The 14,368-nt window shown below is 35.6% G+C and overlaps 2 protein-coding genes across 3 annotated transcripts; one reads left to right on the top strand and one right to left on the bottom strand.

Annotated features, from left to right (window-relative positions):
* Nucleotides 1-428: 428 nt before the first annotated feature.
* LOC145558216 (protein IWS1 homolog 1-like) lies at nucleotides 429-7,124 on the bottom strand. 2 transcript variants are annotated; one of them, XM_081619370.1, is made up of 11 exons: nucleotides 6,946-7,121; nucleotides 6,300-6,831; nucleotides 4,544-4,663; nucleotides 4,052-4,260; nucleotides 3,809-3,938; nucleotides 3,658-3,720; nucleotides 3,485-3,562; nucleotides 1,899-1,987; nucleotides 1,734-1,793; nucleotides 1,494-1,647; nucleotides 429-1,135 (listed from the first exon to the last, which is right to left on the bottom strand). In XM_081619370.1, the coding sequence occupies exons 1-11, from the start codon at nucleotides 6,963-6,965 to the stop codon at nucleotides 1,037-1,039; spliced, it is 1,554 nt and encodes a 517-aa protein (XP_081475496.1). In that variant the 5' UTR covers nucleotides 6,966-7,121; the 3' UTR covers nucleotides 429-1,036. The 2 variants fall into 2 exon arrangements, with proteins under 2 accessions (XP_081475496.1, XP_081475497.1); XM_081619371.1 differs by lacking the exon at nucleotides 429-1,135 and having other exon boundaries at nucleotides 1,509-1,647; nucleotides 1,895-1,987; nucleotides 6,946-7,124.
* Nucleotides 7,125-8,156: 1,032 nt separating this feature from the next.
* Nucleotides 8,157-14,325, top strand: LOC145559358 (anamorsin homolog). The gene is made up of 8 exons (XM_081620781.1): nucleotides 8,157-8,290; nucleotides 8,495-8,630; nucleotides 9,243-9,409; nucleotides 9,520-9,621; nucleotides 11,882-12,038; nucleotides 12,156-12,292; nucleotides 12,476-12,550; nucleotides 14,075-14,325. The coding sequence occupies exons 2-8, from the start codon at nucleotides 8,501-8,503 to the stop codon at nucleotides 14,111-14,113; spliced, it is 807 nt and encodes a 268-aa protein (XP_081476907.1). The 5' UTR covers nucleotides 8,157-8,290; nucleotides 8,495-8,500; the 3' UTR covers nucleotides 14,114-14,325.
* Nucleotides 14,326-14,368: the final 43 nt, after the last annotated feature.

Raw genomic sequence — 14,368 nt, 5'->3', positions numbered from 1 at the left:
CTAAACCAAATATAATGGAGCACTTGTATTTAGAAAAATACTACATCCGTTAAATGTGATGTGCAATTTTAGAATATTTTATATCTTACAAATAATACCCCAAAGTTGAACCTAACAATTAACGGAGGTTGTAAACAAAATAATAAGAAAAGAAAAAAATAAATAAAAAATTGCTGAATGTGGCCTTGTATTACTAAACCCTCCAAAAAAATCTGGTACAAATAATTGATTTTCCGTCATTTGACAATGAGATTTAGGACATGCTTTGATTGAAGGTAATAATTTATAGCATCCTACACTCCTTGGCTCTTCATGCCCTTGATGCATTATCCTGAGCATGTCACTAGAATTTGTGATTAATGGCACATATGTTATGATCCATCTACAAACATAACAACACTTTAGAATAATGAGAATAAAGACATACGTGGCACATTTTATAACTCACATGTACATTTCTTTTTCAGCTTTTTATTTTAATCATTTCCCAATACAAAAAAAATTATGAAGTTTAACAATATTTCAAACTTTTTAGGATAGAAAGCATAATGGTCTACCACTCAAATTTCATTAAATTTTTTTTAAAAAAAAAATATAAATGGACCCAAGAGGTTGTTCATAGTGTCCAAAATACAGAGGGGGGGGGGGGGGGGGGCGGGGTAAAGGGAGGTTCTCTTCTTTTTTTTTTACTGCCCCGAGAGTTGCAGAAGGCAGGAGATGCTGGCAGCAATGCTGCAACAGTAACTAAACTTCAAGAAACTACAATCAAAGAGAGAACCTCTAACGGTTTTGGAAGAAAAAACTCTGGTACATGGAAGCCAAAGACAAGCATAATTAACACAACACACTAGTGCTTCATTCCCAGAGTTGATTTTGGATGAAAGCTGTTCTCAGAGGTAGCAGACACATTCAAACGTTGACTAGAGGTATTCAGCAATTGTGATTCCTGTGCAGCACCCTCACCTTATAGAGCTCCAATGGCGCCGTCATTCGTGCATGCAAGCTTGTAACACCATGTAATTCAGCATACACAGCATCACAAGTACTTCACCATGCCCCGACCCTCCACACTGACTTTAGTTGCTTGAAGCTTCTTCTTTTTCATTTGCTTAAGTTGCTGCATCTTCTTGTTCATCTGTCATTAAAGAAATAATTTAGGTTAAGACTTAAAAGTTATAACCTTGACACTTCGTCCTTTTCACCTGAATTTTACTGAGCCCATATGGCTTCTCCAGTTCTTCCCTAATGCCACAAGTGTATACAGAATTATACACATTATGTATTGACAATTATTCTTAAACAGATACCACACAAAATGAGTTAACATATCAGAAAATCCTTATCTTGATCTCAACATTCTCCAGGAGGCAGTAGAACTATTTAGTGTCTCTAGAACATTTAACAAGCAAGCTTGCACAAAATAGACACTAAATCAGGATAGTTGTGCATTGGGATATCCTACTGATAAAACAAAACTCCACAAAATAAATTACCTTCAAACGACGTTCATCTACTTGGTGCTGTTTCGCTCGGGCTCTTATCTCATCTGGGTCAATCTTGGATTGAGGACGAATTATAAAGTCCATGGGAGTTGCTTCTGGCCTCGACGCATGTAGCCTAGAAGCAGATGGGCCAGCCTTCCGTGCCCTAAAACCAGGTTTGAGTTGCAAAATAATATTAGGTTTACACACATATAATAAGAGCATAGAAATTCGAATTTTAAAATAACTTACGATGAGAATTCATCAAGATCATCATCTCTAGATTCCATCCCTGAAGCTTTATTTGCTGGCCTGTAAAAATATTTGTAGATATATATGAATGCAGCAAACAAAGTGGAAACCTAGATAGCTTGAAGCAAAGGATAAACACTAATGAATTCTTGGTTCTTAACATACTTCTTGACAGAAGGTCGCCTGAAAACTCTTTCATCCTCAACATTTCTCATATCCTCAAACCTTGTGCTCTTGTTAAAAATTGGACGACTCTGCAAGAGTCACATGAGCAGTTAGGAAGCATTTATATACATGAAAACCAAACTAAAGTCACAAAATTATTCAATAACCAGCAGTTGTCTTTCATAAATTCCTGAAGAATCTTAATGAACTCAGCTCACTATGGTGAAGCAAACCCCACAAAGGTAACAAACTTTAACAGAGTTCAAAAGTGAATGCCTGTTGTCTATCAGGGATCTAAAGAAGTAGCAATTGGAAACAATTCACAACATAAACTTCTTGAAGTCTTTTAATTACCTCTCCTTCATCCCTTCCAAAATAAGAAAAATCTCTCCAATTGTTACTGCCCACTTATGTGCTGAGCTACTGGTTGACACAGTGATCAATGGATCATAGACTAAGTTGGCATCACGACTGATAACTCTTCTCTTTTGCTTGCACAGAGGGAAAAAAAGGGGGGGGGGGGGGGTAATGTCTTCGCTTTTGCTTGCACAAAGGGGTAAAAAAAAGGTGTGCGTGAGAGAGAGAGAGAGAGAGAGAGAGAGAGGGCTTCAGAAATATCAAAGTAAAAGGCCTTTAAGAGAATAAACAAAATTAAACCAAAGAGGGGCACATAAGCTAGTTGTGAAAGACCTTTAAAAAGGCCTTTATAACTCACTTTATAAGATGTAAAAATGGTGAAAGTGAAACAATGAAAAGCACAAAACTTCTGTACAGTGGTATGTCGAATAGGAAGATAAAAATATTGAACCAGTATCCGGATCAAAGAAAAAGGAAAGAAGATGAAAAGAGCAAGAGTGTGCATTGAAGAGTGTGAGAGAAGGCATAAGCCGTATAACTGCAGACAGAGTGATAGATAAGAGGTCAAAGAGAGAAAAAGATGGAACTCGCCACTTGCCATTGTCGGCTACCAGAGCTATGGTGCCAGTGATAACCAGAGATGGCTGGCCAGCGTTCTCTGTCATAGCCGGCAAGTTCAAGACCATCTATTGCAATTAAGTCGTGAAATTTAGGTTTTTCAAATAAGGGCTTTGAAATCGGGCTTCAAATTGATGCAATAATGCAAATTTAACCAGGGCTATAGGTTTAACTTGCAAGAGATGTAGGTTGGTTTCTCAACATTTTATGTCAGATCTACCCATTCAACCCAAAAGCGGTCAAAGTATGAGGTGTGCTTCGCCAAATGTGGCTGTGGACACAGAGAGGTTGATTGGCTTGATTTTGCAGAAGCAAATATTTTGTCTCCCCATTGCAATTCGCCTTTACAAACTAAGGCAGGTTAAGTCAAAGTTCTGGGTTCCACAGTCTACATGAAATGTCGTAATACTTTTAATTTGTACAATGAACCCCAACATAAATATTGCTGAAGTGCATAGGAAAATCTATCATTCAAAGGGAAAAACATGGGTGTAATCTTATCTTAGAAGGTTGTTTTGTTTTGGTAAAATTCCAAATATATCAGCAGAGGGCAAGGAGAGGAATTGTTCACTGTACCCAAATTAAATTGCCAAACACTAAAATCAACCTACCCATTTATCAACCAAATCCTTGGCAAGTTTCCTATTTGATGTTGTCTCTTCTTCTGACCTTGATAGAAACATAATGACCTGCACAAAAAATGTCAAATATGTTACCCTTTTCCTCTGAAACTCCGTTTCTCAAGACACTATTACAGTCAAATAAGCAAGTTTAAGCTTTAGACCTTTCCAAGTCCGCTCTTCTTCAGTTGTTCTTTTCTATCATGTTGGTCTAAATCAATTGGATACTGAAATACACAAACACTAAGTGAGGATCTATATCAAAATTGAACCAAGAACCTAAAGAAAAGCACGAAAAAGTGCATTGTGTAGTACATCAGTCAAGATCCTCAGAATAGCTTCACGTATATTAATGTTGGGCAGGCTTCCATCAGGAAGTGGCTCGAGCCAATTTTTTAATAATGTTAAGACCCCATGATCAAGAAATTCAAGTTGGAGTTGTTTCCTACATCAATACATAAAGATGGATAGTGAGAAATTATTTCCCTTCCGGTAGAATTTCAATACAGAACAGTGATGAAGAAGTAGCAAAAAGAGGAGAGAAAGATAATGTCATACTTGGAAAGAGCCTCAGTAAGAAGTGGTAACTTCCTGAGCTTATTGATGGCTGGTTTCCCTTGTGTATTTAATACAGCATCTTCTTCAGCTACAACTTCAAGTTCAGCCATAAGTGTCTCCACCAACTCTGCGATTTCTGCAGCACTTTTCTCATTCTTCTTCTTCTTCTTACCTGACTTAAACATATCTTCTTCCTCACCCTCCTCTGCCTGTCAAAAAATTAAAAAACTTAGAAATTAATGTCCATATCAACAAATTAGTCCTTTGAGAAGCTACATGTTGTACTACATATTGAATCAGAATAAATTAAAACGGTAGTCTGTGGGAAAGATAGGGACAGAAAGGGGGAGAGGGGTATTGGAAGTATCAGGTAAAATCATTTGCATCACTTGGGATTTAGGGCCAAAATATTTGGATGCCTTCTAGGAATTGACCATGCCAAATTCACTATATACACGATCCACACAGAGTGCACCAGTATCAAGAGCATACCTGAGCAAAACGACTGGGCGAAGCTGCCTCACGATCACTGACATACCTGTCAGCAGGATCCACGCCGGTATCATCAATGAAATTATCATCATCTAGGGTCTTCATACCCTCTTGGTCATCCTATTGATGTCAAAAACATAAATTAATTAATATTTGATGTTAAACAGGTTTAGTAAGAATCCTTACAGTGAATCTAAAAGATGTAGTAAAGCTGAGTACAGAATTCTTTATCAAAACAAACAGTTACATCCAGATACAGGTCAAGAACATCACAGATCCCAAGAATAAACTTCATCTCATATTCTTAAGGAAAATTTGTTAATTACTACATCAAAAAAGGGGTTTTTGTGAATTAATACCCCTAAACCCACCCTCTCGTCCCCCCCCCCCCCCCCCCACACACACACAAAATCCACCCCTTCCTGTTCCCCCCACCACGATTTCCACCTCTATTCCGATTCCCCGACACACAATTCCCAACCCTTCACCTTCCATCACCAGAAAACCCATCCTCCTCCCATTCCCCACAACAAAACAAAGCCCTATCACGTGGCTGGGCTGTTTTGGGGGGCTAGAAGAAGGGAAGGGGCGGTAATCGGGGTTGAGGAAAGGGGAGGGGAGGGGAGGGGATGGGTTTTAAGGGTTGGGGCAAAAGGAGGGGCGGTAATTGGGGTTGAGGAAAAGGGAGGGGATGGGTTTTAAGGGTTGGGGCAAAGGGAGGGGCGGTAATTTGCAGTGGGTTTCGCGGTGGGAGTAGTTTTGTGGTGGATGACCAAGAGAGGGTGGATTTCGTGGTGGGGGAGCTGCCGGAGGTGGTGGGTAGGTGGTGCAAGGGTTTATCAGATAAATTAAGGTTTAAAAGCTATTAATTACTCTTTAAACAAATAATGGATGTCATTAAGAGCTTAAGTAGGTTGATTAAGAAAAAAAGGTAGTAGTTACTAGAATTAATCTGTTTTAGGTGTAGTAATTAACAACTTTTTTTTAGGGGTAGTAATTTACAAAGGACCCCTTTTTGAGGTAGTAATTAACAAATTTTCCTATTCTTAAGAAAGCATATTACTCTCATCAACTAAGGGAAGCAAATCAAATCTAGCTATGATTTGCCATATACAAGCAATAAACCACCAACGAATAAACTTCAAAACATTATTGCAATAAAATACGGAGTACATTGAAGAGTGAACTGAAAGACCAATACCCATTTTGCGTAGAAAAGACATGAATCTCAGGAACAAGAAGAATAGTTCAAATGATGACTAAAAACAACTTACATGATTTGAACCCCATAAAAAATGCCCAAACATAAGTACATAACTAGTTCTGGAAGGGGCAACAATCCTATCAAAACCAATATCCCACACTAAGCTAGCACACTGAAGTGCAGCCTAGAACAAACCTTTAATCTTCTCATACTGCCAAAATTAAACAGTTTTTATATGGATTCATAAGTCTAGCAATCACATATGCAAATTATAACTCTCTCTTTCATCTCTACATTAACAAAGTAAAACCAAGTTCCATTTTACTCCAACTTCGATATTTCAATCTAGACTAGACTTCATAAGTATTTAGCAATTGGTATTTTCAAGCTCGAACAAGCGCCAAGGAAATGGAAACTACAGAAGCAAGCACAGTTCAATAGAGGAAAGACAATAACTTCAAATCAAGAGCAAACCACAATTTATCAACAGCTAAAACAATAACTCTAAAGCACAAGAATATGAAAAAACATAAACACTTTATTTATCCAGACCTCAGAATTACCACCAGCAATGGTATCCCACATCTCCTGCATCTCGGGATCGCCCTCATCGCCACCGCCTTTCTTTCGCCTCAAGCTCAATTTCGCCTTACTATGATCCCTCCCACCACCACTACTACCACCCCCACTTCCATATTTATCTCTCCTCAACTTCTTCTCTTTCGTCCTCTTCTCCCCTCCTTCCCTCATCATCCCTTTATCCTTCCTCTTCTTCGACATCATCGACGAAGACGGTTCCTCCTCCTCCTCGTCAGGGAAAGACCCGTATTCGGGTTCAACCCCATCATCTTCATCAGCAAAATCATTGAATTCAGGAGGCAAAGAAGCCTGATCATCACTCTTCTTAATAAGCCGCTTTCGGGTTTTCGCCTTCGGCTCCTGACTCCAATTCCCATTCCCTTCATCCTCTTCATCATTGAAATCCGGAACATCGTCGTCCATTGGTGGCAACTGCGGCTGCTCATCGTCTTCCGATTGGATATCATCAAAGTCCATCACCGGCTCTCCATCATCATCACGATATCTGAAAACAATAAACCAGAAACAAAAATCAAAGATTAGATTTTGAAACCCTAATTCGAGAATTTACAATCGAAAAAAGTAGGAGAAAGGGGGAAAATAGTAGAGAAAAACTTACGGATCATCTTCAAACGCCATTGATGAATGATTTGACTGAAGATTGAGCAGAAATTATGGTTCGATTGGAAAATTGTGGACAAATGAAATCGAATTTGCAGAATTTAGGAGTTGAAGAAGAAGAAATTGAGGGGTTTGGGTAGATATATAAATAATGTTATTTATTTAAGGAAAGTTACGAATTCACAATGAATATGATTTTTTATGTATCTTTGAAACTTCAGCAGTAAAACCCTTTTTACTAAACCTTGCCAATTTGATCCTTGTTTGGTTGCAAATCTTGCAATGGAAATTACTGTACAATTTTTAGAAAGGAAATTATTTTTTATTTATGGAAAGTTATTTTCCTTATTAAAATCCTAAAATGTTTAAATGCGTTTTGTAGAGGAATTTCAATTCCTAAGAAATTTCCACATTGTTGAATGTTAATTAAACGTTAAAAAAATATGGTTATTTAAACCATCTGAGCCAACTATCAACTATGTCATAAACATAAAAATAAATTTATATAATTGATAATCACAGGTCTAAAAAAGGGACAATATAAATATCAAATGCACATATTCACAAGGAATAATTAAAGTAATAACTCGGTACAACGCTCGGGCTATACACTAGTTTTTTTTTAAAAATCAAGATCCATAATAATATTATTGTGAATTAGGTCTAAACTTGGTTTTTCAATAATATTTAAATAGTAAATAATCCAAAGTTTAATTTTCATGTTATAATTCTTTCATTTTTTTTTGGGTAATGTGGAAGTTTATTTTTCTCGATCTTAGCTAATTTTTTTTAATACTTCATAATTAAAACCCTGTATTCTTCACCTTACAAAAAATAATATTAAATACAAAGTAAACATTATTTCAATTAATTATAATTAATTTAAATTCGTTAAAAATAATTTGAATATAGTAAAACTAATTTCACAAATTCTTATATGTGGCTGGTCACACTATGTAACAACCATAATGGTCGGTCAGTGTTCTAAGAGTTACTCAATCATTTTTAAAGGGTTATTCGATATGTGTGACACTGTTCAATCATTTTTAAAGGGTTATTCGATATGTGTTATAGTGATTATTTTTTTCTTTTACAAACGATTACATGGTGTGGCCACTGCCGAGCCGTACACGACTATTAATTTATTTATTTTTAAGAAAAGAAGCTTGTACGTAGTAATTTTTGAAACCGCCAAACTTGAACATCTATATGAGTATTACGAGTATATATTTTTGGCATTGAGAAGTAGAACTAAGAAACTTGTTCTCTTAAAACTCCCCATTTCACACCGAACTTAGGGTTTCTACAATTCTTGCTGATCTTCAAAATCTCGATTTATCTCGGTAATCATCTCTTTTGTTTTTGAATTTCTCTTTCATCAGTTTGTACTCAAACAACTTATCGTTTAATCTTTGTTATAGATTTTCGTTCTTCAAATTTTACTTCATTTCTTGCTGAATAATTGTTCAATTTTCAATTAATGTCGAATTAAACCCTAAGATTTTGCAATTTGAAAAAAAATGATTTGATTTTCGTGAAATTTGCAGGATAAAATGGCAATTCTTGCAATTACCGATGATGTGATCTTGCCCCTTAGTACCGTATCCAGTTCGAAGAATGAGCTTAAGCTCGAAGGATCAGTGCTTGATAATACTTTTATCATCACCCTCGCTTCGTCTCTAAGTAATTTCTTTTACATTGTTTTTTGTGTGAAGAATTGATCTTTGTTGTGTATGCAATTTTATTTTTTTTCCTAATGTGTAATTTTTGCAATTTTTCAATACAGAGTTGATACAGAATGTTTGTAAAATCTTATGCTCTATTACTCAATCCTTTTTATTAAATTTTCGATGTATCAATTTGTCGATTTGATATTCTTGATTGTTCAACAGTTTGGAAATGGGGGATCATGCTTATAGAGGGTTTCTAGGGTTTATGTTATTGGCGTTGGGAAGGTTTGATGCTATTGGGAAATTTATAACTGCAATATTGTCTTCTTGGGATTATTTCTTGTATGTAAACCGATTATCTTGGTTTAGTATTAGAATGAGAGTCTCCTATTCAGTTGCTTCAAATAGTGGCAATGAGACGTTGCTGACTTGCTACAGGTGGACGCTTTTTTGCTCTGAATTTCAAATTAATGTATTTATTTTCATCTGTTTGCTGTTGCTTGTCTGATCTTGAATATGTGATGCAATGTTTGCAAAACATTATCCTTTTACATCCTGTGTAGAAAATCCCTCGTTTATTGCACATTATTTTTCTACCAGTTTTATAATGACATGAACTTATCAGGTACACTGCCTTTGGAATCGTCATCTATGGATTCTGTTATTGGTGTTTCCAAAACACGAGACTTTCCTGCTGCTCCTATGCTTGCTGAATTGTTCAGAGTTCTGAAGCCAGATGGAAGAATTCTTATTTGTCTGTCTGAACTTGCTGGTGATCTACCTTCAGACAATGTAATATCTAACTATTTTGGAATTGTTGGATTGCTGACGATATTGAAAGTTGACTTTACATGTGTTCACTTGTCCATTGGACCCTGATAGATATTTATGGCAATCTGCAGATTCTTTCTTCTCTGGAGCGGAAAATACTTGTAGCAGGATTCTTGGAACCAGAAGCTAGCCAACAGCAACCGGACGCTTTATCAGGAGTTCAAACTATCCAAGTTAGTTGCATGTCACTAGTGTTAATTACTTAATCCTCATAGCATATGCAGTAATCTTCAATTTATTCCTAAAGTCTTGATAAGAGTTTCTCTGTAAGGTCTGTTTGAATTTTGGTTCAACAAAAAAAATCAAAGTCCTTCTAAAATGTGGTGATACAGAACTGGTTATGTGTACTATTTTTTTTTCAAGAGATGGGAATACAAAGCATGCTTCTCTGTGATAATTGATAAGCTTGACCGTCTGTTTCTAACTTGTTTATGCTGGTGTTGGATTTGGGGGTTAGCATAAGCTATATGAAAATTTGATTGTAGTTTCAAGGTAAATCAACATTTTATGCATCTCTGGAGTGGTGATTGGGTGAGATATAGTTTTAAAAATATTTTTATGGAGCAAGGGGAAGTTTCAAGAATTTTTGTCTTTGCACTTTTTATCATCATATTTTATAGTTACCATTACACATGACTGTTTATGGGGATCGATATTGTTTGTGGGCTCCATTTATTTCTTGATTGTTGCACGAGCATAATAATATTTATGCCACTTTTCTTGAATTAGAGACTGTTAAGGTTTTTTCATTTCACAGTTCTTTCTCAAAAACTTTGTATATGTATGACTAGAAGAAGTAGCTTGAATTGGCATTGTGAAAGCTTCCTTTCTTGCATCGTATTGCTAATTTTTAGGCTCTACTACACTGCTCTCATCTAGTCATAATTGTTTAGCTCTGAACTACTTATGTGGCTCTCAGTTCTCACTGCATTGTCTGTCAAAATATGAACCTATTTCAGTGTTAGAATTTCATATCCTATTGATTGGGAATCAATTCTGCCATATTTCTATCATGATCAAAAGTTATTTCAAACTCTTTTAGGTTTCTTTATGACCATCAAGACCCCTTTGTTTTTGCTGTTTCCCTTTTTTTTTTTTTCATGGAATAATTTATACTTCTTCATCTGTAAATTAGGATGCTTAGTAAGTAGACCATTCTAGATAATTTGGTTTTCTCTCCATTTTAGTGGGTGGCACTTGTTATCATATACTCCTTACATCCCAAATTACTTGCCCATTTTTCCTTTTGGACACTTTTTTTTCCCCATTTCTTTAATTAGAAAGCTACAAAATTACAATGAACGTAACTTGTTACTTATGGATCATCTTTTTAAGGTGCAACTTGTTTAGGTATTTGTTTGTTGATAGCAAACAATGTTTTGACCTAAGCATGCTCTGAATTAAGTAGATTTGTCCGCTTTGATCAATCATATAATCTAAGATTTCGTGACCACTTTGATTTAGCATCAAGATTAAAGGCTATGCTTGGTTCACCTTATATAAGTACCTTATTATTTATTTCAAATCAGGAAAAAAATAAAAAAACAAGTTCAGATCATATGTTATCATTTCATGTGCAATTTTCTATCGGTAATAATAGTAAATCTGATTAGACCGTACTTGATTTATTTTTACCTTACGGATTAGTGTGCATAAAGTCAAATTTTAGTCAAATTAGGCAATCAAATCAGTTTAGTTCAGATGAAAATTAGATCCCATTAGAAAAAATAAGAACTAAACATAGCCTAACAACATTCATTTACCGGTTGTCCTAATATTATCTTATTAATTGTGATGGAACTTTTGGTTCATGTAGCTGATCCCACTTATGGGATTATGGCTTTGATTGGTTGATTGAATGTGTAGATGGAACTTTGAATAGGCCTTTGATTAAGCATGAATAAAAATGTCATTATTTTAGAAAAAAATTATAATCATCCAGTAGTTCTAAATGAATGCTTACAATTTTGAAGAAGGAACTTATTGGAATTATATGGTTAGTAGCAAACCACATCAATATGAGTGATGTGAAAACGTAGGAGTAAAAAAATGTTAAACAGTTACATTTGTTAATTACTTATGATGACAGTGTCTCTCTTGATTTGCCTAATTCTATGGAAAGGACTGCAACTTGCCAATATTTTGTGGTCTTATTTCTCTCTCTGGGATTAGTGATGTTATTATGGGGTATTTCACTAATGTTATGTTTGAGTAGTAATTCCAAGTTTGCCGTCATGGTTCCACTGGCCTTTTGGAGTCTAGAAAAAAATAGGTTTGTCAGACTCAGATATAGATAAGGATTACGGAATGAGAACAATTTATCCTTGAAACAAGATGATTGTTTTTTTCCACTGTTTACGCAGGATTTGTTTTTCTTTTTTTTTTAATATATATTTTTTTGATAAAAAATTGAGAAGTGTACTTCTATTACAGGTTAAAGCCAAGAAGCCATCTTGGAAAATTGGATCATCTTTTTCCCTCAAAGCCTCGAAAGGTTTACCCAAGGTTCAAATTGATGATGATATGGATCTGATTGATGAGGACACTCTATTAACTGAGGAGGACTTGAAGAAACCACAACTTCCTGCTGGTAAGATCTTGGGAAAATAAGGATGTTCCTCAACCCCCCCCCCCCCTCCCCCTCTCCTTTTGTCCTGGGAATTTGCTCTCCAATATATATGCATGATGATCCAAATTATCATTACAGTCGGGGATTGTGAAGTTGGAAGCACAAGGAAAGCCTGCAAGAACTGTTCATGTGGTAGGGCTGAGGAAGAGCAGAAAGTTGCAAAATTGGGGCTAACAATGGAACAGCTGGATAATCCTCAGTCTGCATGTGGAAGTGTATGTTGTAGCATCATATTTACAATTGTGGTATTTTAATTCAGAGTATCTTGACTTTTGAAGATGGATATGCATGTTTCATTATGGAATTAAATTGATGTTGAATCACCTATATTGCTTGTTTGCTCATTATTGGTTGCTATCCTATCTGAAACTCTCCTGTTGGGCTTCCTAAAATTACAGTGTGGACTAGGAGATGCTTTTAGGTGCAGCACATGCCCATACAAAGGTCTTCCGGCATTTAAACTTGGGGATAAGGTACTCCTTTCTCTTCCTTTAATGCTTTACTCATTTATATAATTGTTATTACTGTTTTTCCTGCCTTTGATCTACTGAAGTGGCTATCCATCGATCTATATATATGAGCATTTGGGCAATTTAAGGTACGGAGTATCAAAGAATGGGTGGAAAGCTGAGAACTTTTGCGGAAGTTAGACTTTTATAATTTATATCGTACTAAACTATTTTCAATGGGTTTGTGGAGGTTCTTACCTAGAGTATGGGAGTGAGATAGGGGCTTTATGTCAGTTATTTCCGATTGATGTTTTTAGTCTTAACCCTACAATTTAAAAAAGACAGTATTCTTAGCATCTAGCCCAAATTGTATTATATTCTCCCAATGAATGGCAAGTTAATAGTATTTTGGGAAGATTAAGCTACTGAACTCTTGCACCAATTAGGTGTCCAGCTGTGCAGTGACTGGTTTGTCCTTTGTTTGAATTTTATAGTAGGCACCTTATACTTTTCTAATGTTTTTTTTTTTCTTCAATTGTGGAAGCCAGTTAAAAGATCTTGTAACAATATTACTGCTGAGAAAATATTGGTTAGTAGCTTTGTCATCTAGCTACTCATAAAGTTGTTTGAGAGAGCTCTAGCTTTGGACTGTTGTCAATCTTGTCATTGCTTTTAGCCTCCAACTATAGGTGCAGTGATGTTGAGTTATAGCTCAAGTTCTCTGTTAGGTATTCTATGGACTTGGAACTTGGGTAGCAAACATTCTCCATGCAAAAAAGCGTTGGTATTTTTTGCCAAAAATCTGGATCATTATATATCCTGAGATACCCTCAGTTTTGGCTTCCATCAGTGTCTTAGTAGACTAGTAGTTAAATGTCACTATACTTAAGTAGCTTACTCTATTATTAGTTTCTATATCAATTTTTGGACATGTCCACCTCTGTTACTGTATCCTAGTAATGTACTTCGCATTTGTTTGCTGAGAAGGAAATGGATGGAAAGGAAAGGGAAATGATTAAGTAGCTTTCCTACACTATTTATTATTGAAGACCTCTTATTAAAATCATACTTTCTTTCCTCCTAAATCAGTGGAATTTGGATCGAAGGAAAGTCGATAACATAAAGTCCCCCTATCGCTTAACTAAGGAATGTATACAAATCCTGCAAAGGAATATTAGATTTCTCCCTATCTTTTCCTTTCCCTTCCCTTGCTCCAGTTATTATTTAAAATAAAACGTAAATGATGAGTTAATTGACTGTTGTTTATTTAAAATCAAAATGGTAGAGCTTCTGATGCAGTTTGGTGAAGACTAGTATATTCTTTATAATCCAGTTTGATTTATTTCTGTAATTGTTTTTTTCCTAAATGGTGCATCTTCCAATGCATATACCCCTGAGGTAGAATCCAAAATTCACCCAGATTTCAGCTTTATAGATGCATGTCTAGATAATTTTATCTCTCAAAATTATTAAACTTCAATGTTTGATTATGAATTTATACTTTGAGACTTATATAATGTATCTGTGCTTGATTGTTCAATGTTGCAGGTTTCTTTGGCGAGTAGTTTCCTTGATGCAGATATCTAAACTGGAGCAGGATTCATTTGTATTTTTTGAGAGCACCGTGTTTGTTTTAAGGGTCATGATCGTGCAATGTTTAGAATTAGAAATGTAACTATTCTTTCAATGATACTATAGTTTTCCTAAATTTTGACATATACTTCGTATGTAATATGCGAACTCGTTGAACTAGAAAGAAATATAGTCATGGTCTTTTGTGATGTAATCTGTTTTGATAAGAAATCATCTATGCCTCCATTGGCCCATCGAGTCTCGAGCTTT

Source organism: Chenopodium album, chromosome 9 (assembly GCF_948465745.1).
Source record: "Chenopodium album chromosome 9, dcCheAlbu1.1, whole genome shotgun sequence".
Classification (NCBI taxonomy): Eukaryota; Viridiplantae; Streptophyta; class Magnoliopsida; order Caryophyllales; family Amaranthaceae; genus Chenopodium; species Chenopodium album.
The sequence above is the reverse complement of the archived record's forward strand: the minus strand, read 5'-3'. Positions and strand labels throughout refer to the sequence as shown.

Excerpts from the sequence above, each read along its gene's own strand:
- LOC145558216 (XM_081619370.1), bottom strand. The coding sequence starts at position 6,965 with ATGGCGTTTGAAGATGATCC. Across the intron at positions 6,832-6,945 it reads ATGGCGTTTGAAGATGATCC|ATATCGTGATGATGATGGAG; the intron begins GTAAGTTTTTCT and ends TATTGTTTTCAG. Across the intron at positions 3,563-3,657 it reads AGAAGAGCGGACTTGGAAAG|GTCATTATGTTTCTATCAAG; the intron begins GTCTAAAGCTTA and ends TTTTTTGTGCAG.
- LOC145559358 (XM_081620781.1), top strand. The coding sequence starts at position 8,501 with ATGGCAATTCTTGCAATTACCGATGATGTGATCTTGCCCCTTAGTACC. Across the intron at positions 9,622-11,881 it reads CAGGAGTTCAAACTATCCAA|GTTAAAGCCAAGAAGCCATC; the intron begins GTTAGTTGCATG and ends CTTCTATTACAG. Across the intron at positions 12,551-14,074 it reads CATTTAAACTTGGGGATAAG|GTTTCTTTGGCGAGTAGTTT; the intron begins GTACTCCTTTCT and ends TCAATGTTGCAG.